The 25283-nt window shown below is 46.8% G+C and overlaps 1 protein-coding gene across 6 annotated transcripts in view; it reads left to right on the forward strand.

The window, feature by feature from the left end:
• Positions 1–25283, forward strand: part of TBC1D23 (TBC1 domain family member 23) — a 714314-nt gene that overhangs the window by 233616 nt on the left and 455415 nt on the right. For all 6 annotated transcript variants that reach the window (XM_086934466.1, XM_086934463.1, XM_086934462.1 and 3 more), the window contains exon 9: positions 10777–10899. In XM_086934466.1, coding sequence (XP_086790592.1) covers positions 10777–10899 — 123 coding nt within the window. The remainder of the gene's footprint in view (positions 1–10776; positions 10900–25283) is intronic.

Below are 25283 nucleotides of genomic sequence, written 5' to 3' on the forward strand. Positions count from 1 at the left end.
ACTTGGCTATGTCGTCCCCCTGACTGAAGCTAGCTGTAAGGTCTTTCGGTAAATAGGGTCTGGACTCCCTGGCTGTCTCTTTTGATTCGCTGCCACCATTCATTTCAGGAGAGGACTCCCGTCGCAGGCTTTGAAGCTCTAATTCCTTCAACCTAAACTCATGGGCCATCCTCCTCTCCTCCTTCTCCTGCTCCAACTTAGCCAACTCCCATCTCAACTGCCTTTTTTCCCTCCTATCAGTGAGCTCGGCTTCAGTTAAGCTTCCCCCAGAGGCGCTACTGCCCCTCCTGGAGTAGGACACTGGTCCTGGGAGTAAGTTTTCCCCCTCAGAGTGGAATAACCCATCTATCTCCACCACCGTGTCCCGGTCTGCCCCTTCATCCTCCTCCTTCCCTTCTCGGTGTGCCTCCACCCAAGCCCTTAGGCTGGTCTGGAGCTCCCCCTTCCTGGCACCATGCTTGAAAAATACCCCCATTTTCTGGCAGAACTCTTTCAGCTGAGCCACAGAATAGGTATCTAGGTTTTCTAATGGAAACTCCATTTTGAAATAGGCAAACCTAGATTACACACACCAGAAAATTAGAGTTGCAAGGGCAACCTAAAGCTACCTCCACCCACCACCAGGAACAAATTTGGAAAAATAAAAAGACAAATTAGGAGGGCCGCAAGGAGAAAACTCCTGGTGTAGGCCAGTGTATTGCGTTTAATTACTATTGAGTAGCTGCAACCAAGTCAGGATCCCACCGCTAGACACCAATCTGTTGGAACCTGGGATGTCAGGTCACCTAGGGTAGCCTGGCCTAGGGTAAGACACAATACTAGAGACACAAGTGTGAAGGTTGCAAACCACCCAGCAGTAAATCCACGCAATAACAAACAAAAAGGACACTACACCAAAGTATGGAAAAATAAGAGCTTGTTTATAAAAATAATATACTCTGCTTTATACTTCTAAAATCACAGCTCAGTATTGTACATTTAATCCTGTCAATATACTTAGTCTTTCAAAGTTACTAAATCAACATATTAAGCAGTTTTCCTATTAGAGTTTACAGCTCAATACAGCTTAGTCCTAAAATTGATAAAATCCCTGCAGAAATGCTAAATTAAATCATCAATTGACATCACTAGTACATTGGATCAAAATACAGAATTACTTAGATTTGATTACCATGAGGTGCTCCAAACTTTTCTCTCACAGCACCTCTAACCCCCTTCTACAGGTACACAGTCACTGAGGGGTTTCAGATATACCAAAATCTACATAGACATCCGCAACCTCTTTTGAGGAACTTATGCTCTTACTTAACCAGTGAGTGCCTTCAGCACTCTCTATGCAGTTGGTTTCCTCAAGCTACTCCCCACCTTGGGTAACACAGTGGTGGGAAAGCGATCAGTGTCTACGTTATGCCTTTGTGGCTCTAGCGCCACTCTCCCCTTTCAAATCACCTCCTTACTTGTACCAGAACGGGCGGTGGTAGTCTTGCTGCGCCAGAGGGTGGGGGAAAACACTTGGCAGGACAACAGGAGCCACACGCTGGCAAGGTTCACAAGCCTCTGGGGCCCCTCAGCTCCCCTCACCCCGCTTGAGCCTACTCCTCTGCGTGGCGCCAAAATGAAGAAAGCAGTCTCCGCCGTATTTCCCAAGCCGCTTTTGGGCTTCACAGTCCTCCCCTCCCGCTCGCGCCAGCCTCACTGTGTGGCGCTCGAGCAGGGGAGAGAAGTTACCATTCGCCTCCGCCGCCGTGGGACTCCCGGCGCTCCTCCTCAGTTCTCCCTCGCTCTGGGCAGGGGACGCACTACACTTCTAGGCATGCGCGAGGCGCCCACACTGTCACCGCCTCTCACCTCAGCTTCCAGACCCTCCTTCCGCTCCCGCCTCCGCTACGCTGGCTCCACTGATGAGACGCTGCTCCCTCGCGCTGTCTCCAATGGTGGGACGCTTCTCTTCCGGGCCTGCTCGGTCCTAGGCCCCTCCTGAGATGTGGAAGTGGGATCGCCTGGGGCATGCGCGGTAGCGCTCGACTACCTTCAAACCAGTGGCACATTCACCATAACGCGGCCGGTGCCCCCGGGGTCCTGTACACGGCGAGATCAGCGCTGCCTCATAAAAACCGGCACCCCTTTCCTTCCTCCGTTTCCTGAGAGGAAGTAGAGTTCTGTCGTCTGTGTTTCAGGTAAGGTCCCACAGGGACACACTGGCCAAAGTCTGCTTATACACCTAAGGCAATGGGACCTGAGCTATGTCTCTTCACTTGTCAGCTCCCAGTCTCTATCCTTCAGAGACTTCTTAACCCTTGGTGCTGGCAGGGATTGGGGATGAAGTGCACCCTTTCAAAGGTCTCTCTCACTGGGCAGAGGACTGCGCTCCGCAGCGCTGCAGTCTCCTTCTCCTTTTGACACCCCGCTATTCCTAAGCTAGGGGTTGGTCAGGCGCCCAGGGTCTCCAGCCATCAAACGCAGCAGGGATAGGACAAATAACCCAAGGGAGGAAGGGTGGTGAATCAATAGGCCCAAACCTCTGACTATCCTACCCCCACCTTAAGCTTCAGCCTGTCCTCCAGCTGACTCTCTCAGGTAGACAAAATGGCTGTCCAGCATTCCGCCTTTTATAGGCGGACCCTCAAAGGTCCAGAAGGGACCAGAAGGTTCTGGAATGCTTATGCAACTCTATGGGACAGGTTCTGGGTTTGGCAGTTAGGGCAGTTGGTAGCCACCATTTTGTGGTTCCAACTATTTTCCTGTCAGAACAGGCCTCTAGGCCTGAGGTGAAAAATTATGAGGGGGAAAAAGAACACCTATCCCCTTGACCAACACCTAGAAAAAGTTAGTGGACACAAAAATTAATAAAGGTATGAGGGGCAAAAAGGGGACAAAATAAATAATAAATTGGAGGGACTACGCAAAAAGCCAGACAGGTCTAACACTTATGTTAATGGGCTCCGCATTCTATGGCGCAGACAGTACAGAAAGAAACTGAAATGGAGTGGCATGTGCCACTTACTGACACCCAGGGAAATTGCTTTGAAAGTTTACAGGTCCAGTCTGGCGCCTTGGAAAATTCACAAGGTGAGGAATCGGCAATTAGATAGTTTCTACCAGACAAAGCATTACTGAAGGTAAGAAACTTGTTCATCACCACCTCTGTATTGCGGCCCACCAATAGAAGCCCCTTAGACTACAAATTTAAATTACCAGCTACCAATGGGGGGTCAGGGAAATGTACAATAATTTATCAGGCGCTATTATGGAAGCCTGCCACCCAATAGAAACACTGATAAATAACAGAAATTACATATAATCAATGGAAATATTCAGACCTAGCCATTGTAACGATTTGAACTTACAGAAAGCACCATATTATTCAAACTAGACAGGTTAATATTGCTAAAAATGCACACCACACACAACATTAATCCAAGTTCAAGGGAGATTTTAGTCGCAAGGGAGAGGCATACACAGTCTGGACGAAACCCTATTCCTTGTAATGCAAAAATACCATATGACCAGTTCTTTCTGCAGAAATAGCAATTGATGGACAGAATGCAGAACAATGTCATACATTCAACCCAGTACAGAGATCTGGGCCTAAATCCATCGTTTTGTTGCTCACCATGCCATTCCAGTTTGAACCCAGCAATATAAAAATCAGTCTTGACCCTGTGCCTCATGGGAACAGTCCAGCCCGAACTGCCAAGCCTGGTCCTCACTGGACTGGAAACAAGCATCCTAGGACCAGTTTCGGGGTTTCTCTTCAGCCAGGGTATCTTCATTCCAGTGGTATGGAGAGCACGGGACCCCCGTCTGGGCATACCCGTCCCACTCGGGGTGACAAATGCGAAAACAACAGTTGATGGACAGAATGCAGAACAAAGTCATACATTCACCCCAGTACTGAGATCTGGCCCTAAATCCATCGTTTTTTGCTCACCATGCCATTCTGAACCCTTCTTACTAACAGTTGAAGACTTTACACTGGCTACATTCGCTACATTCATGAGACATATACCCTCACTTGAATCTCAGAAGTGTGGAACGGAAAACAGATCGCTAAAATGAAGAACAGAATACATATAGTTGGAAATACAATTGAACTAGTTACAGATAACTGCAAGATGCACTGTAGACTCAAGCTCATCGTTAGTAGTCACAGTCATCAACTGCAAACCAGGCTATGAAACGTTTTTTCTAGGCTTTATCCTGAAGCTGGTACGTTGCCTTCAAACACTGGTTCAAGAAATAATAATGAAAAGGGACCACAATTTTTAATTGGGCATCTCCATATGTAAATGGGGATTATACCTCAGTAGGAGAACATGGGCTCTTCTGCATTCTACTTATTGGTTAAAGGTCCCACCTACACAACTGACCATACTTTGACCTACATTTCTTACATAAAATTGAAGTTCCTCAATTCCCCCAAAAATTATTCTACCACTTTTTAGTTTCTTTACATTTCCCAAACCTGACCTGCGTCCCGTTTCCAGGTAGCAAATCACTGTCCTTGGCCATTTTGATTAACCACAGATCCTTTGTGCAGTGTCACTGTAATCTCATTAGTTCTGCAAAGCATGTTTCCACTGTTAGTTGGAGGTGTTATCTCTAAAGCTAAAAATCCACATGGGCTTTTCAGTTCTTGAGGGTTCCTGTCATCCATCATACATTCTGTCATGCATTGTGCAACACATCTTTTCTCTTGGATCACAAGGCAGAAGTGCCGTAGAAACGTCCCCCATCTTTAGGATCCTTCTGACACGTTTAACTCAGTTGGTTGGCGCCTCAGTCAAACCTACATAAAGGAATTTCCATTTTTTCTCCTATGTTTTGGGCCTTGTATTTTATAAGCGGTGCCTTGTACTCTGTAGAAGTGGCAGTTGGTAGCTCATCCTCTTAAAATATAATCTGTGTTCCTTGATTTGCCATTTTCTATAGTGAATCCTCAAGAGTAGGATTTTCTAGTCTACATTACCAACACCATCTTGGTGCTTTATTTTCTCGGCCCCAATTGATGCTTTTTCTTTAGAAACTTATCTGCGGATCTTCTTTCCTAGACAGAATATTTTGGAGGAGAGCTGGAAACTTAACACTGACAATTGGGCTTACTACCTGTGCATGACTGTAATTCAAAGCCCTTGTGTATTATCAATTATAGATGTCTTTATATTAATACTTCACCCAGGAAAAGACAGATCATAATGTGTATGATTTAAGATAGAAGCACCAATCAAACTGATACGAAACTGAATATCTGGACCATTGCTTGTAGAATTCTGGCAGAACCCAGCGATACTCTTGCTGATGTTAAGAAACTCATAGGTGCACATCCTTGTGCCAAAGTCTCATGAAAGTTATTTGCTTCTTTCTTTGTTCGTTGCTGGGAACGTGGCAGTCCTGTCTCTTGTGGTTTTGTGTTGTTGCTGCCGTAGAAAAGTCACTATTCACTAACTATCCAGAAATATGACTCAGACTTCTAGCCTCCGATTTCCTAACTTAGAATTATCCTCCGGCTTCAGACTGTATCTAAAAATATTTCATGAGCAGTATCCCTGTGCACTTGTAGGTGGCGCCATTAAGCTCAGCATGGTGTTCTGGGTGTAATCTGCCCTGGAAATGACGTTTGCGGTGACTATATAGGCACCACCCAGGCGCACAAGCGTCAGTTCTTTTCTTTGTGCGTCAGCCACCACAAATCCAGTAAGAGTTACCCATTAGTCACTTTTTGACTAGGTTTGTTTGATGTTTTGTCTTAGTCTTTTTTTTAGGTTTACCTCCTGGTGTTGCAGAAATGTCACTAAAGAAGGCCAGCTTCAAGCCCTGCGGCACCTATCACAGACGGATGTCTGTGATAACCAGCCCCTGGTATGCCTCTACCGGGACCAAAGGCCTGCCCCAACTGCTAGCACCATGCCCTGGAAGGCCTTGAGGTAGCGATCCCTCAAGCTTACGGCAGCTCGATGTGCGACACAGCAGCGATCGATGTCCCAGTCTAGAGGAAGGTTCTGGGAGACGTTGCGGATATAGAGGTTATTGTCGCACTCCAAGTTGTCGAGCCATTCGGGTAAGTCGAAGTCCCACTAGAAGAAAAGAAGTCTAAGTGTGCTTCCACTTTACCTCGTCCATTGGCCGCTAAGACGAGGGAGCGTTATGACTTGAGACCGGACTCTGCAGTTGAGCCAGCACTTTGGTCAGCTTGCGCCTCCCCGAAATTCCGGGAGCTGGTGTGACCCCCACCCCATAGCGAAAATTTGGAGGCCATTTGCTCATATTTGGTTGGCACATTCCCTCTGATGCGCTTTCGGGCACTGCAGGTTCTAGGGTGGGGCCCATACTGTATCCACTGCAGCTGCCCCGGTGCCAGTCGGACAGATGGATCTAGATCGGCGCCGGTCATGCCACCTCGACCTTCCCTGATGCCGAAGCCAATGCTGCCAGCACCTACTGGCCGCCCCATCTCTGACTCTGACACAGAGCCGAAGGGGGTATCCTCTGGCATCACCTCTGGCGCCAACTGGAGCCATGCCTTCCAGGCCAGTGCCAAAGTCCTATTCCTATGGGCTAGGACTCGGGGAGGAAATGGTGGGCTCGCTGAACCCTCCGGAATACCATCTTTATGAAGAACAAATGCACTGGTGTAATGATCTGGGTGAAGCAGTGGCCTGGATACTACTCCAGATACAAGCTTGATATCTTCCCCTACCATGGCTACTGAGGAGAGAGCTTCCTCCGCAATGGTGGTGCAGAGGGCAGCTGAGGTCCTGGACCTTAGCTTGCACTCAGTGGCTTTCAAGACTAATGTCTTGATGGAAGTGCTTCATCTGAGACTGTCCCCATCAGAACCGTTTCTCTCTTTCAATGAGGCACATACTGACGTCCTGCTTGGGACCTGGTGTAAGGCCAACACAGGGGCTCCTGGGAACTGGAAGATTGCCCGCCGCTCCGTCCTACTCCAGGGGCCCCAAATGTCCTCACTGAACAATCCTACCCCTAGAGATTGGTGGTCCAAGTCGCAACATCCCATGTAAATTCTGGCGCATTCCCTACTGCACCCTCGGACAGGTAATCCAAGAGGTTGAAAAATCTTGGGAAGATGTTTTCTTCCATCAGCCTGGCACTGTGGTCTGTGAACAGCGCATGCCTTTTGGGCCCCTTTGTCCATGCCCTATGGTATACGGTTAAGCAGGTGCTGCCAACAGTGCCGGAGTAGGCCAGGTCCGTGCTCTCCCAGGCTGTTGCCAATCTGAGGGATGCAGCTAAATTCACAATCCGCTTTGGACTAGTCACCACCAATTCACTCGGCAGAGCTGTTTAGTCAACAGCGGCCCTGTGACGCTGCGCCTGGTTGAGAACTACTGGCTTTTCTGGGAAGTTCTAGTCCCAACTCCTGGACATGCCCTTTGATGGCTCCAGTCTCTCAGGAAACAAGGCAGGTTTGGCGCTGGAGCACTTGAAGGACAGCAGGGCTACGACCAGGTCCTTAGGCCTATCTCTAGCCCCTCATCACCCTTAATCCTGGGTGGTCACAGAAGGGGCGTATATCGGTGTTTTTAACCTGCCCAATCACTGTGGCGTGCAAGCAATCCAGCCTGTGTGACCACGAACGTGGGTCCTAAAAGCAACGTGGATCATGTTGCAAACGGTCAGGTCAGTCCACTAACCCCCCCCCCCCCCCCCCCCTTCCCCTCCCCCCAGCAGCTGCAGCATCCAAATCCTCCTAGTCTACCTGTTTTTTTTTTCATTTTGTTTTTTTACAGAGTTTTATATAGCGCAAACTTGACCCAAAGGTATCAGGTATCAGAGCGCTTTACATGAGCACTAGTTGCGTTACATGAGGACATATTAATTTTTTTAAGCACAGGGAGAATGTGATTTGCCCAGAATCACAGGATGTTGTGTGTCCTTGCTGAGACTTGAACCCGGTTCCCCAGATTTGAGGTAGGCAACTCCTCTTTCCCTGTTTAACATCATGGGCATCCAGTGGCTGCAGGATTTGCCATCACCGGCCCCGCTGACAGTCTATAATATCGGAGAGGTGAGTTTTGCAGACTGTCCTGATGGGCTACTCCCTCCCCTTCGAGACTACCCCTTCCTCCATGTCACCTGCTTAAGACAGGCTGACGGAGGACCACCTGTCGCTTCTCCAACCAGGAAGTGACAGCTCTTTTGACCAAAGGAGCCTAAGACAGGGTGTTGACGCCAGAAGTAGATCATGGTTGCTATTCCCGCTACTTTCAGGTGCCCAAGAAGGATGGAGGCCATCATCCTATCCTGGACCTACGCCCTTGCAGTTTCTTCTTCAAGAAAGAGAAATTCAAGATGTTCGCTTGTTGCTCAGTCCCTGTCTTCCCTGGATTCTGGATGGTGGAGTTAGACTTGCAGGATGCAAGCTTCCACATTCCTGTCCTGCCTACTCGCAGGCAGTACCTGCTGTTCATGGTGGGCCACAAACATTTTCACTTTGCCGTTGCCTCTATGGCCTCACTAGCACCCCCTCAGGTATTCACCAAGTTGATGGCGGTGGCTGCATTTTATCTGCGAAGATCTGTGGTGCCAGTCTTCCCCTACAATCAATCAAAAGGGGTAGTGGCTAGGTACAAGGGTGCACACATCACTCACAGGGTAACCCGTAACTTTATCAAAGGTTCATATTTTGAATTGTCCATAAGTTGTGTGGTGCTCTGGAGGAGGAAGAGCCACCCGATCCTTCTCTTTATGCAAAAGAGATATTTTCCAGATTACGATTCAAACGATTCTCCAAGTACTCAATAAATCAATGTTGAGGTTGCGGTATCCACTGTACTTTTATTGCTGTATCTGATTATTAGTCCACACATTCAGACTTGTCACTAGCCCAATTGCCTTGCCAACAAGTGTTTCATCTGTGCTATATTCTGTGACAGCAGACTTCATCAGGGCTATAACATAAATATACAAATATTAAAAGCAGAGGAACTTCTGCAATTCTTTAAACCAGTCCATTCACCAGGGGCTGTGAAACAAGAGGACATCCCAGTCGTGCCAACTGTGACCCATTAGTGAGTAAAGCAAAAAGGTAGTTGCAAAAGGGGTCGCATAAAGGGGACAAATGACATCATTTGAGATATAACTTTAATAGAAGGTTGGCAAAAGAAAAGGAATAAGTGTTTAAAATTGTCTACCATGCTCTGGGCACTGTAAAGGGATACCTTTCTGCAGTCTCTGCTTTTCTTTGGTTGCCTGACCAACTTTCCCTTTTTTCAATCCCCTACTGCACATAGGTTTTTGAAAGGTTTGCAAAATATGTTACCTCCCACTCCTTTTGTTATGCCCCAGTTGGGACCTCAATTACCTTATATGCGCTCCCTTTGAGCCTCTGAACAATTGTCCACTCAGGCTTCTTTCTTGTGGCAATAACATCTACCCGGAGAGTCGGTGAGCTTCAGGCCTTGTCATCCAAGCCTCCATATCTTAACTTCTACCCAGAAAAACTGGTTCTTCGAGTGAGAGCTTCCTTTCTTGCAAAAGTGATCACTCCATTTAACAAGGGCCAAACCATCTCTCTGCCTACTTTTTACGCTTTACCTCATCTCTTCAAGGAAGAGGAGCGACTTCACCGTCTAGACCGAGAAAGAAGGTTGTTGTTCTACCTTGACTAGATGAAAGAGTTCCAGGTGGATGACCAGCTCTTTAAGGGGTATGTTGGAGTGAAGAAATGATGGGCGGTGCAGAAAAGGACAACCTCCAGATGTATTGTACTCTGCATTAAAATCTGCTATGCATTGCCTACTAAGCATCCCCCCCTGAGAGTTTACGTGCTCATTGCACCAGAGCCAATGCTGCAACCATTGCGTTCGCTCCCGGAGTTCCCGTCCTGGACATCTGCCAGGCAGCAATGTGGGCTTCCCTGCACACGTTTACCAAACAATACTGTCTGGACAGTCAGGTGCATAGGGATGGGCACTTTGCCCGTTCGGTCCTTTAGTACTTCCGTGTGTAAAATTGGTCCGCAGACCCACCACCGGGGAGGTATTACTTGGGTATCTATTCTAAGGTAAGGAATCTGCAGCTAGAAGTCTGTCAGATGAGCAAATTACTTGCCTTAAGTAACGCCTAATCTGGTAGAGGCTCGATCTAGCCGCAGATTCCTTATGGACCCACACATCCTCCCCGCTTTGAGAACATGTTTCTAGGGTCAAGGCTGTTTCCATTTAAGGACCTTAGTTTTTCACATCAGTGGTCAGTGTACTTTGTGGTTCCGCTCTTCTGGTGTTGAAAGTCGTGCAAAGTAACGTATGTCAATGCACCAATGCCTACATAGGCACCGCAAACTTCATCTCCAGCATGGATGAAGCCACATGGAGCTGAACGACAGTATCTACCGGCGTGCTGTGGGTACTGCTCCTGAAAAATTTTCATATCCAGCCTGACACCTGAGGAAAATTCTACGGTAAGGAATCTGCGACTAGATAGTCTCTACCAGATAAGGTGTTACTGTGGTAAGTAACTTGTTCTACACGCTTAGAGGATAACACGTTTTCATTCAGAGTTAAATATTGTTTGACCCTTAGTATACATCTTGACCAGTATGGTGAAAAGTCTGTCTTATCAAACGTGTTTCATGCATAATTTTTCAGAACGTTTGTTTTCTATTGTTATGTTTTTGTTTTCTCATCGGGCAATCATTAATGTATGTTCTTCAGTTCAGACCTTCATTTGTTAAAAAGAATAAATTACTATGAAAATGATACTTTTAATTTTGGGAAAGCAGTCTTAATACTGTGTTTGCTTGCTTCCTTCAAGGAGAACCAGAGTCTGTTTGGAAGCAGCTTATTGGGGCTTCGGGATGATGACAATGATCTGAGTCAGGCTCTCTGCTTGCCAATTTCTGTTTCTGAAATTCTTCAAGCTAATCAACAACAAGGGGTAGGTATTCTGTAGGCAACTAGTGAACAGTACAGAGTCATTTTTAAAGTGACTCATCTTTTTCAAATTCCAGCAGTTTTTCCATTTTATTTTTAAATTACTTTTAATCCTCGTTTCACTACAGGGATCTGCATCAAATGCTAAAGCTGAAACTACCCTAGTGAATGCATGGATAATGATCAGACTTCTAAGGATAATTATTTTCAGCAGTTGTGTAATAATGGGGTAACCCGATAGACCACTGTACCCGGGTACACTATGGTACATAGAGAAAAAAGTCACAGAGGAAAACATTGATAAAATGTAGAGGAGCAGTAAATAAGCAAATTATAACACCACCAATTGGCTCATTCCAAATATGGTTGTGAATTAATTGTATCACAGGTATCGAAATAAATCAAATATATAAAATAGAATATACTTCACATTTATGCAATTATAGGTAACAGGTGCACACATCGTGGGGTGACAAGTGCATAGCAGGTTTAAGTGCAAGTGATGTGCAAAGGGAAGGTAGTGCGCATATATGCATCAACAGTTAGTAATAACGACCTATCCTCCCAGATGTCTGGCTTACAAATGAATGTTAAATCATAACAAAAAGATGCAGATACAAAATCTCGGTCATCCAAGTTTGACACAAAAAGTAAGACAATGTCGAAGTTTCGACCCCTATGTGAACCAGCAGACTTTCCACCTTCAAAATTGGGTCTTCATCAGGACCAAGATGGGGAGGGGGGGGAAGGACGGGGGGGGGTGACGGACGGGGTGACGGGGCGGACGGGGGGGGAGTGGGCACCTATCAATGATAGTATGGAATTAGTGCGTTGGTGTGTCAGTCACAAACTAATCTACCAAGCATTGATTGATGATAAATTACCTGTAGTAGCGAGATGGCTTCAGGCTGAAAATTGTAGTGTGGGCCTTTTGGGCTCCTACAGAGGGCAGGGGGAAGAAAGGAGACATAAAAGGATCCACTAGGATTGGTACTTCAACTAGTGGGTACGAGGAGTAACAAAACAAACAAGAAATGGCCAAGACTTACTCAGTTTGGCGCAGGTATTCAAGGAGGGTTTGCCAAGGTTCATCAGTAACCTGTGGTTGAAGATGGTGCCGGTGTTGCGAAGGTTGATAAGTAACCTATAGCCGAAGAGTATACAGTATTAAATACTGTCCAAGGTATGGAAGATGTTAAAGATCATAAAACCGGGAAGGAGCCACGTGCAGAACCAAGATGGCCGTGTGAGCTCCGTGCTCCCGAGACCCCAGCCGCCCTCTGGTTAATCCTGCTATTTACCCAGGGCTCTGCGCCACTGATCCTGTAGCTGAAGAGGAGTGACGCCCGGCGCGGCAACTCCCGTCGGAATCCGAGGTCGGATTCTCAGGATACGCCACCCGCTACAGTGAGGCCTGCAGCTCCTCCAAGCCGGGACCTGGCGTAGTCCCGGTCCCCGGCCGCAAAGTCAACAATAGCAGGAGCCGGAAACTGGAAGTCACCGGTCCGGCCCCGCACGCGGCCCTGAATCGCCTGAAAACACAGCCAGCATCGGCTGATGGCACCCGTGCTGTGGTTGGGATACTGGAAGTGCCTGGGTAGGGCAGATGCACCTCCAATTGGGCACATACAAAATAAGCTGGCTGCAGCTGGGGCCAATACTGCTGGATGATGAAGCCCCCCAAAATATACCAGAGTGCGCAGTGGAGGAACTCTGCATGAGAGGTGCCTGGGACTGTGGTGCTGGAGCTTAGGCTGTACAGCGCAATACGCAGGAAGTGCACTGTTGGGGATTGGCACCCTCCGGGAGACAATGGCTGGTTGGGCTGTGTGCAAAGTTGCACTGGACACACTGAACAGCAGGCAGTGACTCCTGGCAGCTTAAGGTGGCGGGCCTGGACTGCTGGAGGGCTATAAGCTGCATAAGTGTACAGCGCTGACGATGGAAGTGTGTGGTGACCTCTGGGCTGCCTTGAGATTCTGGCGGTGAATGGAGATCGGAGATGTGGTGACTCGCGTTCCTCATCAGGTGATCTTTACCTTTGGAGCCGGAAGGTGACACAATATCCTGACGTTTTATTCCTGAGGAGATACCGTGAGTCTGCGAGTGGGGGAGGCTGTGCGCGTAGACTGAGTCACCCTCGGACATAAAAGGCTGCAAAATACGTCCAACCGCCACGGAAGACAACTGATCCCCAAATAGAGACACGCGATCAACGCCGCAGCGCTGTGTGGGTGAGCGACACTTACAGGGATGGTGGCGAGACTTGACTCCCATAAGGCCATGACCACCACATCGAAGGGGTGAAACAGGTGCAATCTAACAAACTCGACAGATACACAATGCCTAAAGGGTCGCCGGTGGAGCTTAAGAAGGCTACAGGGTCAGGTGGAGGTGAGCTTGATGCCCTCACTGAGCCAACACTGACTAATCTCATGGCTGCAATGAAAGGGGTACAGTCGTCCCTCGGGTGAAAAATGCAATCTATGGACAATAAACTAGATGCAGTTACGATGGAAGTGAATCTGATACGCGCCGACCTCCCCAAGGGTAGTGAGAAGGTGAAGTCGCTTGATATCAAAACCACTAGTTTGATAGACGATGTGGCGGAACTGCAGCAGGAAGTGCGTGCTCTTAAGGCCTCTTGTGATTCCACGGACCATAAGCTCGACGATTATGAGGGGAGAGCTTGGCGCAACAATGTGCGCATCCCTGGGGTTCCCAAGAGATCAGAGAATCCTTCGCTGGACCTGTTCATAGAGGACATCATTCTGAACCATCTCAAACCAAAGGGTCTTAGCAATTTCTTCACCATCTAGAGAGCCCACAGAATGCCGGGAGGGAAGCCTAGGCCGGGAGCACCACCTCGCCCGATGATCGCCAGGGTGCTTAATTTTTTAGACCGAGACGCTATCGTGCAAGCAGTGCGGTTGGGGGCTGCACTGCGAATCGAGAACACAACTCTTTCCTTCTTCTCAGATTTTACTCTGGCAGTGCAGAGGTTGAGACAAAGTTTCCTCCCAGTGAAGAAGAAGCTACGGGACAGGGGGCTGCGGTATGGCATGATGTATCCGGCTCGACTGCGCGTGGAAATTGATGGAAAGGCCTGGTTTTTGACAATCCGGAAGTGGCATTGGACTGGCTTGATAATAGACCCGCGTCCGAGGCCTAGAGACAAGAACTCGAGGAAGGAGAGGAGAGAACGGAACAGTAGGATTGAGGGCCTGGGTTTGGATATACATTTCGAACTATGTTAAGCATTTTGTCTGTCGTCTCTTCTTGATCAGGAGAGCATTCGTTGGTTTTGGTATTGAATGCAGGGTTAATGATGTTGCTGTGGGGGCTGGGGGTAGGGGCAGAGCATTGGTTTCCTCCTCATTACTACTTTTAGATATTTAGTTGGGGGATATTGGGCGACAGGCACACTGCGAGTTGGGAATGGGCATTGGCCACATGCAGGGGTGCCGGGAGGGGGGATGGAAATTTGGGGAGGTGGAATGGGTGGGTTTTGCGATGTTGTTCGTTGTAATAATCTTTGCATTGTTTGGTTTTTTTCTTGGTCGTGCATTTTTGTATGTTTGACAAGTCAGAGGTGGGGGGACAGCACTTTTCACTTCCACTTCAGGGGAGAGGAGGGCTTGTTTTGTATTTGTTTTCCTTTTGCATCAGGTGACGGTATTGCAATTAGATGCTAGCGATGTGGGGTAGATGTCGCGTACTAGTCAGGGATCGATGATCAAGGTGCTGAGATGGAATGTCAATGGTCTGGGTGACAAGATAAAGAGAGGGATGGTGAATCAGCTAATCAGAAAATATGCCCCGGATGCTGCCTTGTTGCAGAAGACACATCTTGTCGGGAATCGGTGCATGGTTCTCCATAAAGGGGGATATAAGCTAGTGGCACACGCTGTGTTTACTTCGGGGTCTAGGGGGGTCGGTATCCTAACAAAGAACTCCTTTCCGTTGGCAGTTCAGGCTACTTGGTCGGACCAGAGAGGCAGATACATAGGTGTCTCGGGGCAGCTGGGGTGAAGGACAGTTACCATCCTGTCAATATATGTTCTACCAGGCCTTCAGTTGGATACTTTCAAAGACTTGAGTGCCGTTTTTCTGACACTGCCCCTGGGTCTCCTGGTGCTGTGGGGAGATTTCAATGCAGTACTCGATGGGGGACTAGATAGATATCCGGCACGAATACACACACCATCGCAGAGGTGGCTCCCCGATTTCTTTAAGACACTGGGGTTGGTTGATAGTTGAAGGGTACATATTCCGACTCGGAGGCACTATACTCATGTGTCCGCCGCACACAACAGCATGTCCAAATTGAACTACATATTGATACCAGCGGCTATGGCAGACACAGTTAGAGAAGCACGATACCTTGGCAGCGGCATCTCAGATCATTCCCCAATGTGGTTACAGGTCGAGTTCGGGCAACCTGCGGTTGGCAGGGTAGCTCCGATTAATGCATGGCATCTGAAAGATCCGGCCACTAAAAAGGAGATACTCCGGGTTTCGGAACGCTATTTTCAAGAGAATGTGGGCACTGTCGACTCAGCGCAGTCACTGTGTGAGGCATATAAAGTGGTGCTGAGGGGTGAGGTCCTCTCCTTGGTTGCGGGAGAGAGGAAGAAACACAAGGCGGAGGTGACTGGGGTGGAGGCTGAGGTGATAAGGTTAGAGGAACGGGTTGCTGAGTCTGCCGCGCAGGGAGACCTTCACCTACTGAAGTTAAAACAAGATCTTTTTTTCATAAGCATGCTTTGCAAAGTCGGATATACGAACATGGGGACAAGGCTGGTAAGTTGATTGCTTGGTTGGAACGTGGGGAGTGGGCCTCTAGGTTGGTGCCGGAGCTGGAGGGGTCAGGATCCGATAGAATCACAGATCCACAAGCAGTGGCGGATGAATTTTCTGAGTACTTCAGAGAAGTGTACGCCACGGTAGGTGGTTTTACAGAGGCCAAGAACGGCGAAGTGATTAAAGATATCTGCATGCCGAGCTTGTCTGAGGACAATAGGAAATATCTAGACTCCTCTTTTATGGACTATGAAGTTGCGCAGGCGATTAGAGGCATAACATCTGGGAAGGCAACAGGTCCAAATGGGATACCAATAGAATTATATAAATTGAATGCCCATAAAATCGCTCCACATATTCGGGCCATGTTTCTAGAAAGTAAGGAGTCTGATCAACTTCCATACGACCAGCGGGTGGCAAATATTGTGGTCATCCACAAGACAGGCAAGACTAAGACATCTCCTTCCTCGTATAGATCCATCTCGCTTCTTAACGCTGAGCCCAAGATTTTGGCAAAATTGCTCGCCACCAGATTGGTCAAGGTCATAACAACCTTGATACACCCTGATTAATCCGGATTCATGCCGCGTCGTAACACGCCCTGAACCTGCGGAGGCTACACAGGATCCTGGGTGGATTTTATCGGGTGGGTTCGACTGCTGTATGCCACTCCCTTGGCCAGAGTGGTCGTAAATAATTGTAAATCAGTTGATTTTTCCCTCGGGAGAGGCACTAGACGGGGATGCCCGCTGTCCCCACTTCTCTTCGCTCTGGCGCTGGCGCTGGAGCCTCTGGCGGCATGGGTCAGGTGGGACCGGTCGATACGCGGCTTGTGGTGGAGGCCAGAGTGGGAAGATAAGATTTCGCTCTACGCGGATGATATCCTGCTATACCTCACTAACCACAGGGCGTCCTTGAGTAACTTTTTGGATGTCCTGGCCATATTTGGCAGATACTCCGGGTACGCTATAAACTGGTCAAAGCCGGTATTGTTCGTGCTGTTGGGGGCGCCGCCCGTGGTTCCACAGTCAGGCCCTATAAAGATTGAACTGGTGGGGTTTAAATATCTAGGCATATATATAACCTTGGACCCTATGATGAGATATGCTAATAATCTAGGGCCCCCCTTGAATCGGTTTAATAAGAACGTGGAGCAATGGAAAGCTCTCCCGCTATCATTGCTCGGGAGGGCGGTGTTATTCAAGATGATGGCATTGCCTCGGTTCCTATATGTACTCCAGAATACAATGGATCCGGTGCCGATGTCCTATTTTAAGGAGATTGAGACACTTCAGCTGCAGCTCCTCTGGGACGGCAGACCCCGTATAGCCTTGGTCAAGCTAACCCTCCCGTGGTACGATGGGGGCATCGGTCTCCCAGACTTGAGGAAGTATTACTGGGCCTCACATCTTACGGAGGTGAACCACATGGTTTATGGGCACCCCGGGACCCAGGTTATGCTATGGATCGTGGACAGGCACCGGGTGGAGATATCATCAGAGCCTTGTATGCTAGATCCGGGAGGTTCGCGCTGGTGGGCCCGACAGCACATGCTGTTCATGCTTGGCACGCTGCGACCAGAAGTTTGGGATGGGAGGGAAGATTGTTGTTGGCGACCCCCCTGTTCGGTTCGGAGAAGCTTGGGAGCTTGTGGAAGACTAAAGGGTTTGATAAGTGGGACCTCATTGGAATCAGCCAGATCAAGGATGTGTGGTGGTGGGGGGGGGGGGGCAGTGTGCAGACATTTGAATCTCTAAAACAACACTACAGTATGAATGATAATGAACACTTTCGGTACCGTCAGATTTGGCATGCCCTTCTTGCCCCCATACCTGGAGATACGGTGCTTCCGGAGGTTTTTCCTCTCGAGGACCGTGTGCTAGATGGTCACATCCCAGAAAAGACTACCTCCTTAACATATAGGAAGCTCGTAAATAATATGGATGACCCGTTGGGACGTGTTAGAACATTGTGGGGGGCTGATATATTGGAATTAGATGATGAGGACTGGGTAGAGGCAGTCTCCTCCCCTAAGGTGGTTGCAGTTCAGATGAGGCTCAGATTGGTGCAGCTTAATATCTTACATAGGTCATATATCACAGGGCCTAGACTTGTGCACATGGGGCGTGCGGAGAGTGTAGACGAGGTTGTGGAGAACTTGGCCCTTTCATGCATATCCTTTGGCACTGTGAAGAGATACAGAACTTCTGGGCAAAGATACACGATGAGATGAAAGAAGTACTGGGGGAGGGGATAAGACCGGAAGCCTGAAGATGTATATTAAATGTATGGGAACCCACAGATTTGAACGGGTATCTGAAACAGTGGGTGACGTTGGCATGTATGGTGGCGAAACTGAATATTGCTCAGTTGTGGGGAGCCAGCCAGCCACCCCGGGTTGCTAAGTGGGCTGAGGATATAGATTGGTGTATGTTCAGGGAGAGGGCAGTGTACGTGGCTAGGGGCTGTCCGGAGAAGTGGGGGAAGATCTGGGATAGTCATCGCGGTGAACTGTGCACACCCCCGATGCGGCGAATAGAAGCAGAAGCACAGGAATCCTGTGATCCCAAATTCTATGCATATTGTAATACATGATTCTGTACGAATGACTAATCAAACCTCACAGGGATGACAATTATTGTTCACCTTATGCTATTGTTTCTTTTGTTTCTTTTCAATAACAAGAATATTTAATTAAAAAAAACATGTTGCTGCCTAAACTTGTCTGCTATAAACTTGCAATTAAAATTCTGAATTAAAAACAAGTTGAAAATAAAAAGATCTTAAAACCGCTAAAGTCGCGAGCTGTGTGTCATAATTTCTGAGTGGGAAACAACGTGTCCTAAGGACACGTCATTCTCAGAGAAACTGAGGGTACTGCGCTCCTAATACGGCACTGAGGGGCTGCAGGACCTTCCCCCGCAGAAGCGATTGCAATATAAAATGTTGTATTCTAACCTCTTTCATTAAAAAGAAGTGCATGCATTAAATGCGCAATGTGAGCTCAGCGGGGGTGGAAGACCTCCACCAGCACTCTCATTGTTAAATGGTGTGTGCTAACCTCTTTGATTAATAAGAGGACGTGCACGTGTTAAATGCTGGGACGAAAAGTAACTGTGTCCAAGCCTAATGGATGGATTACCATGTCTAATGCGCGGAAAAACTTCACCAGTAATAGCGCTCCCCTTGTGAAGAGGGACTACAAGTGTATGCAAGCCTATTGACTTGGACAGGCGAAAGAAGGCGCGCAATAAACCTGTCCCTACATGAATAACCGTCTATGTGAAATTGTGAATACACATCAAGGGCTCATACTTGTATTTGTTTTTTCAGAAAAGGAGGAATTTGTGACATTGGACAGCATATCGTCTTCCTTATGTTAAGAGCAAGAGATGATGAGATCTGACATGGGGTAGAGACACCGTGGTGTTAGCTATGTATTCATCTTTTGAACTGGAGCTTGCAACAGTTAATCAGCATAATGTGTTTCTTGCCTAAAAACAAACAAATATTTGTACATTCTTTGAGGGTTGGAATATCTCACAGTAACAAATGATACATAGAGGAAGCGTCAGTATTAAACTTGCATGTAAGAAATTAAGTCCTTCTTGAGAGTCAAAAGTGCTTGCAACTTTGGACGTGGATAAACAAAGAAAAGAATATTACAAACATTAATGACATACTGTGTCTTGATGAGGGGGAGACGTCTATGATATAGTCATGTTTAGGGTGTTCCAACATGCTGTCCAGTCTAAATGGCTGACGCACAATCTAGAAAAATTCACTGGGCACCCCCGAATGTTTAACTGGTTGATACCACTGCGAATAGAAATTATGTCTGTTAATTCCCATCTAACAGAGGCAATAGAGCGTAAGTCTCATCCATTTCATTCTGGCCATTGTGTACAGAATTAAACCTATCCATCCACTTGCATTCCCTGGTAATTAAGATTTGGCTCAAGTCCCCACCCCTGATTCCCAAGGTGATGTTTCAATGACCAACCCTTTGATTGATTCCGGTGGGTGATTGAAAGTTTGAAAGTGTTCAACTAGGGGGCCCCTATACTGCAACACCGTATCCTACTGCTTTGCTGAAGTATACGTGCCTTCACCTTCTGTGTGGTTTGCCCTACATAATTCTTGTCACATGGGCACAGAATAGCATAAATGACATTAGATGTGTTGCAACTAGTGTGGGTGTCAAGATCTGTTGTGCAATTGTTATGGTTGAACTGTCTCGTTTCAATTGTTAGACCACATGCTTTACAGTTCCCACATTTGTAGTGTCCCACTAGTGTCTGGAGTTGCCTCAGCGATTGGATTGTAGGTTGGGGCGGAGGTTCCAGGAATGATCTGACCACATGGTCTCGGACATTCTTGCCTTTCTTAAATGAGTGCATGGGGGGCGGGGACAGGTAACTGTAGTTAGTCAGCCACGATTGGCCAATGTTTGACAATTTGTCGGATCTCATTGTTTCTTGTGTTGAATGTTGTGACACATATCAACCTATCCATGTTCTCTCCGGCTCGGTCTTTAGGCGTAAGAAGTGATTCTCTTGGATTATGCCAGGCTTGTTTCCTTGCCCGCTTCACAAACCGTCTCGGATATCCACGTTCTATCAATCTGTTGATCCGATCGTCTGATTCATTGAAAAAAGTCTTCTTTTAGTGTGCAATTCCTCCTGATTCTAAGGAATTGCCTGAATGGCAAATTGTCGTGTAGTCCCCATGGGCGGTGGCTGCCATACCGAAGAAGGGTGTTCATTTTGGTGGGTTTCCAATACAGAGTGGTGTGCAAACACTGGTTCGAGGCCTTTATTGAAATATCCAGGAAATCGAGGGTCGATTTGTCCCTATGAATGGTAAATTGGATATCCATGGATCTTTCGTTCAGCCAGGCGAAGAAGGAGAGGAGTTCAGTCACTGCCAGTCCATATCATGATTACATCGTCTATATAACGCTTCCAGTATGTTATGTGGTCTGAAAACGGGTTTAGATCATTATGAATGTATTGTTGTTCGAAATCATCCATCCAGAGGATGGCCAGATCGGGAGTGAAGCTGGCCCCTATCGCCACTCCTTTGGTCTGCACAAAATGGTCCCCTTGAAAATAGAAAAGGTTTGTGTCATTACAATCTTCAATAATTGAACGATGAAGCACATTGGTACCCGTGCAGGCTGAGTCCTTCTATCCAAGAGCTGCCCAATTACCTGGAGAGCATGACGTTTGGGAATGCTTGTATATAACGAAACTATATCTATGGTAACTAAGATTTGGGTTTCGGGATCAGTATAGGGCAAACTGTGCAAGGTAAAATATGGTTTAAAAGGTTTTGGAATTCTGACAGTGGAAGAGATCTGAGCCCATTGCAGGGATGTGAAGAGTCTGTGTCTCTAAGTGTCTTTGAGATTGTGAAAAGCATATATTGGCAACCTAAAGGGAGGACTGGGAGATCGTGCAGTAAGGTGTGTTCTAGATAGACATGCTGTGCATAATTTTGCCACTTAGTGGTTGGATCCGGAAGTGCTATCGTGAAAAATCTTTTTTCTGTCCTTGTTCAGTGTTGACTTAGACTGAGCCTGGGTATGACATCGGGAGTAAGACTACAATGCACCAAAATATGACCACCATTTTAGACACTTTTTTCCACTGTTTAGAGGGGCTCCATGGAAGCTCCATAGAACACCTAAAACCTATACACACAGAAAGAGCATTCTGTTAATAGAGGAAATGGGTTTCTCCGAAGACAACGGCATTGAGGAAGCCCGACGGCGGAACACCAGGAGGACCAAAACTATGAAGTTGTTCTACAGAACTCGAGGTGCATGGTGCGGTTAAAAACAGTATGGGAAGTCTTCGAGCCTGAATTCCCCAAGAAGGAACCGAATTTCCTATCTCTCAAATACATCTTCTCAAGATGACTTTTTCACTTACCCAGGGGTGCTTGTGGGCTGCCGATAGCTTTTTGGTGCAGATGGAGGTAGAATAGAAGAATGTGTTTCCTTTGTTTCCTGTTTACAGGAAGAATCATTGTCTACCTATGTACTAAAGTAGCAAATCAGTCTTGAATCAACTCCAGTTGGCACAGTCCATCCCAAACCGTCAGGGTCTATCTGAGCCGGAACACAAGCAACCCAGGACCGGATACGCTCTAGTTAGGACTCGTCAGCCAGGTGTAGCTCTGTTCAATGGACACAGTGTGCATAGGACCCACATCTGGGCATATCTGTCCCACTTAGGACGGCACACTAATGTATACAAAAAAGTGATGGATGGAATGCTTGAATTAATCTCAGCCAATGGCAGTCTTCTTGGACCACATCCCAATCCATCGTTATTTTGCACGTCATGCCACCTCAGTTTAGACCCAGCCATGTTCAAATGAGTCTTGACCTTGCTTCAATGGCGACAGTCCAGCCCGAAGTGACAGGCCAGGAACTGGAACACAAGCAACCCAGGACTGGTTTGTACCTAGTTAGGGCTCATCAACCAAGTATAGCTTAGTTCCAGTGACTGTGTGCATAGTACCCACTACTGGTTATACCAGTTCCACTTAGGGACAGGTATGCCTAGCATCTTGCATCAGGGAAGAGAAGTGCTTCAGAAACTGGTTTCTGCTGAAGCAGTTACCCTTAGGATTGAGAAGAAATGCATGGTGTCCACGCAAGATCTCAAATACATTTAATCACCAGTTGAAGCAGATTACCTGATAGTGACTACTGAACAAAAGAGGGCAATGTCCGCGGCCCTTGGAACTGCCTCCCGACAAGGATAGTACAAGTCTGCAGGTAGTGAGCAGAAAGATGAAAAAGACAAGAGCCACCCAGTGGCAATATCAGTGTCATCCTAATAAATATAGGGGCACATGCATTAAGGTATGCTTTTGCAATTCCTTAATTGCGATTATTAAGGAAACGCAATTATGGAATGGCTCTCCATTCATTCCTATGGGCTTACAGGCCCATAGAAATGAATGGGAATTGCATGCGCAGTTGGGGAATACCAAAAATAGATACTCGCAAATTGCGCATGCAATTTAAAGGATGCCAAAAGGGCACCCTGTAGCACCCATGAAATTGTAATGTGAACCCATATTGCGCACACACATGCCCCAAGGATATGTGAATGTGTAACCAGGAACTTAAATGCACTTTACTGCATTTTTCAACGTTTTTGCAAATTACCATAAAGTTCAAATTGATGGTAATTTGCTACCCCGATTTACGAAATCACTGTTTGAAATTTCATCATGCATCGAATTTAGGGAATCGCAATTTGCGATTCCCTTAATGCAATCGCAATTAAGTAATCGCTATTTTTGCAATAACTTAAATTGCGATTTTTGCATTTGGGATGATGCATCCCAAATGCAAAATTACTGGTCGCAAAGGGGCAGATTCTGAGAATCTGCCAATTTGCAACCAGTTTTTCTTTTGATGCATGTGGCCCATAGTCATCAGCAGTGAGAAGGCATAGAAAATTTTACGTCACACTTTCCCGGGGAGTAATATAAGAGAGCTAAGAACGTCATGGTGGAGGAGGAAGAACATAGCCTACTCCTGCATTAAGTCTGCTTTAGAAGTAGCTGACACCACAGGCAAACAGTTGGCTACTAGGACCATAATGCAGAGACTTGTGGCTATTCATTTCTGGTTTTGGACTTGAGATTCAGGCCAACATATTTGACTTGCCCCACACACGAAAAAAACAAACATCTTTTTGGGCCTGAAAAGACCACACCCTAGAAGGCGTAATAAATCGATTGGATTAAGATTGCTAAGGCCATGGGGCCATTGCAGGCGAGGAAATATGTCTCTAGAAGCGAAGCCATCATAGACAGAAGAGGACAGGCAAGGGTTAGTCCCATCCCCACATTCTAGAAACCTCCTGCAGTGTCACACATGAGGAAAACTCAACAGTGGCAACAACAGCACCAACAGAGCAAGATTTATTTTCATGCCAGAGGTAAGCACAGCGGCGGAACCTCCATGGAGGCAACCTCTCAATCCACCAAGTGACCTGGAGGTCCATTACCACGGACACATTTATGGTCAGTTTTTTGAAGCATGGGTACTACATGAAGTTCATACAGGCATCGCCCTCAATGCCCCCAAAACTAAAAACCTACAGGAAGGAACAGGAGGAGGTACTACAAAGGGAACTATTGGAAAACGAAAGGAAACAATTGAAATTGTGCCACAAGAGGAAGAAAACACCACAGTTTAATTGGTGTACTTTAAGCAAGACTTAACCCTGTGGCCAATAATGGTAAGGAACCTAAGATTTGTCAACTGGTTTAACAAAATACAAATGTTGCAGTTGAGAACCTTGCAAGAGGTGATTCCACCTTTGGAAGAAAAACTATCTGGAAGCTATAAATTTGAAAGATGCCTATTTTCCATCCTTCTTTAGCCCTCGCAAAGAAGATTTCTCAGGTTTGTGTTAAAAAGGGATACATTATCAGTTCAAAGTGTTGCCCTTTGTCATAAAATCTGCCCCAAGAGTGTTCAACAAAACACTGGCAGTGGTTGCAGCATACCTAAGAAAGCAGTGTGTTCATGTGTATCCCCACCTAGACAAAAGGCTGGTAAGGGCAAACACTTTCAGGCAATGCAAGACCAGTCTGAATAGGGTTGTCCACACACTTCACCATTTGGGGGTTTTCTGGGGCCAGAAATAGCTACGCTAAAAGCATATACAACTGTGAGAAGAGTAGCACCATTGTAGAGACTTGACATTGAGAACACTGATGGAGCTATTGGGGTATGATGGCCTCATGTGCACAGTTGATCCCAGACACAGGGTTACATAGGATACCCCTCCAAGAATGTTAAACCATCAGTGGTTAAAGGTGAAAGGGACATGGGATGATCTACTGGTTGTCACAGAGGTCAGCAAGGAATTAAAGTTGTGGAGTCAGATTCAAAGGAAAACAGTACCAATTCTCATGTATCGCACAGCTGCTTTGTTTCACCTAAACCAGCAGGTGAAGGAGTACAGTTTCACTACACTGTCCACTTGGCATTTGTCCGAGTTAGATCTACTGGTGGTGTAAATGACAATGTCTTTTACTTATGTGCTATGGTTTGAAGTGTATTTGATGTATGAACAGAGACACAGCTGCAGCACTGCCTAGATGACTTAGAATGAGGAATTACCACAGGGACCAGAGGATTTACTACTGGAACCTGAGAAGCAGCTCAAGCCCAGAATGTTACATCACTAATTTTAGAAATGTTTAAAAAATAATTGCAGATAACTGACTCCTCTTACTAGAACACACATTATCTGCCTAGTCATCTCCGTATTGTCTGACATTGAGAACAATATTACCAATTAACAATTTGCAATTCTGAAACTAGACCGTAATTCCCAAACACCTTTACTCTTTCACTTAATTACCTTTTGGAAACTGGGCTACGAGCAACATATGCCCACCCAAAATAATCCCAAGGTGGTGTTCACAATAATAACAGTAGTTGCAAAAAGACTGCTTGGTGGTGAGGTTGAAGGTAAGTAAATGGTAAGTATAGACAACAGACATTGTGGCCTGGGGTAGTCATACAGGAAATCGCCATAGAGA

Source organism: Lissotriton vulgaris, chromosome 8, assembly GCF_964263255.1.
Source record: "Lissotriton vulgaris chromosome 8, aLisVul1.2, whole genome shotgun sequence".
NCBI classification, from domain to species: Eukaryota; Metazoa; Chordata; class Amphibia; order Caudata; family Salamandridae; genus Lissotriton; species Lissotriton vulgaris.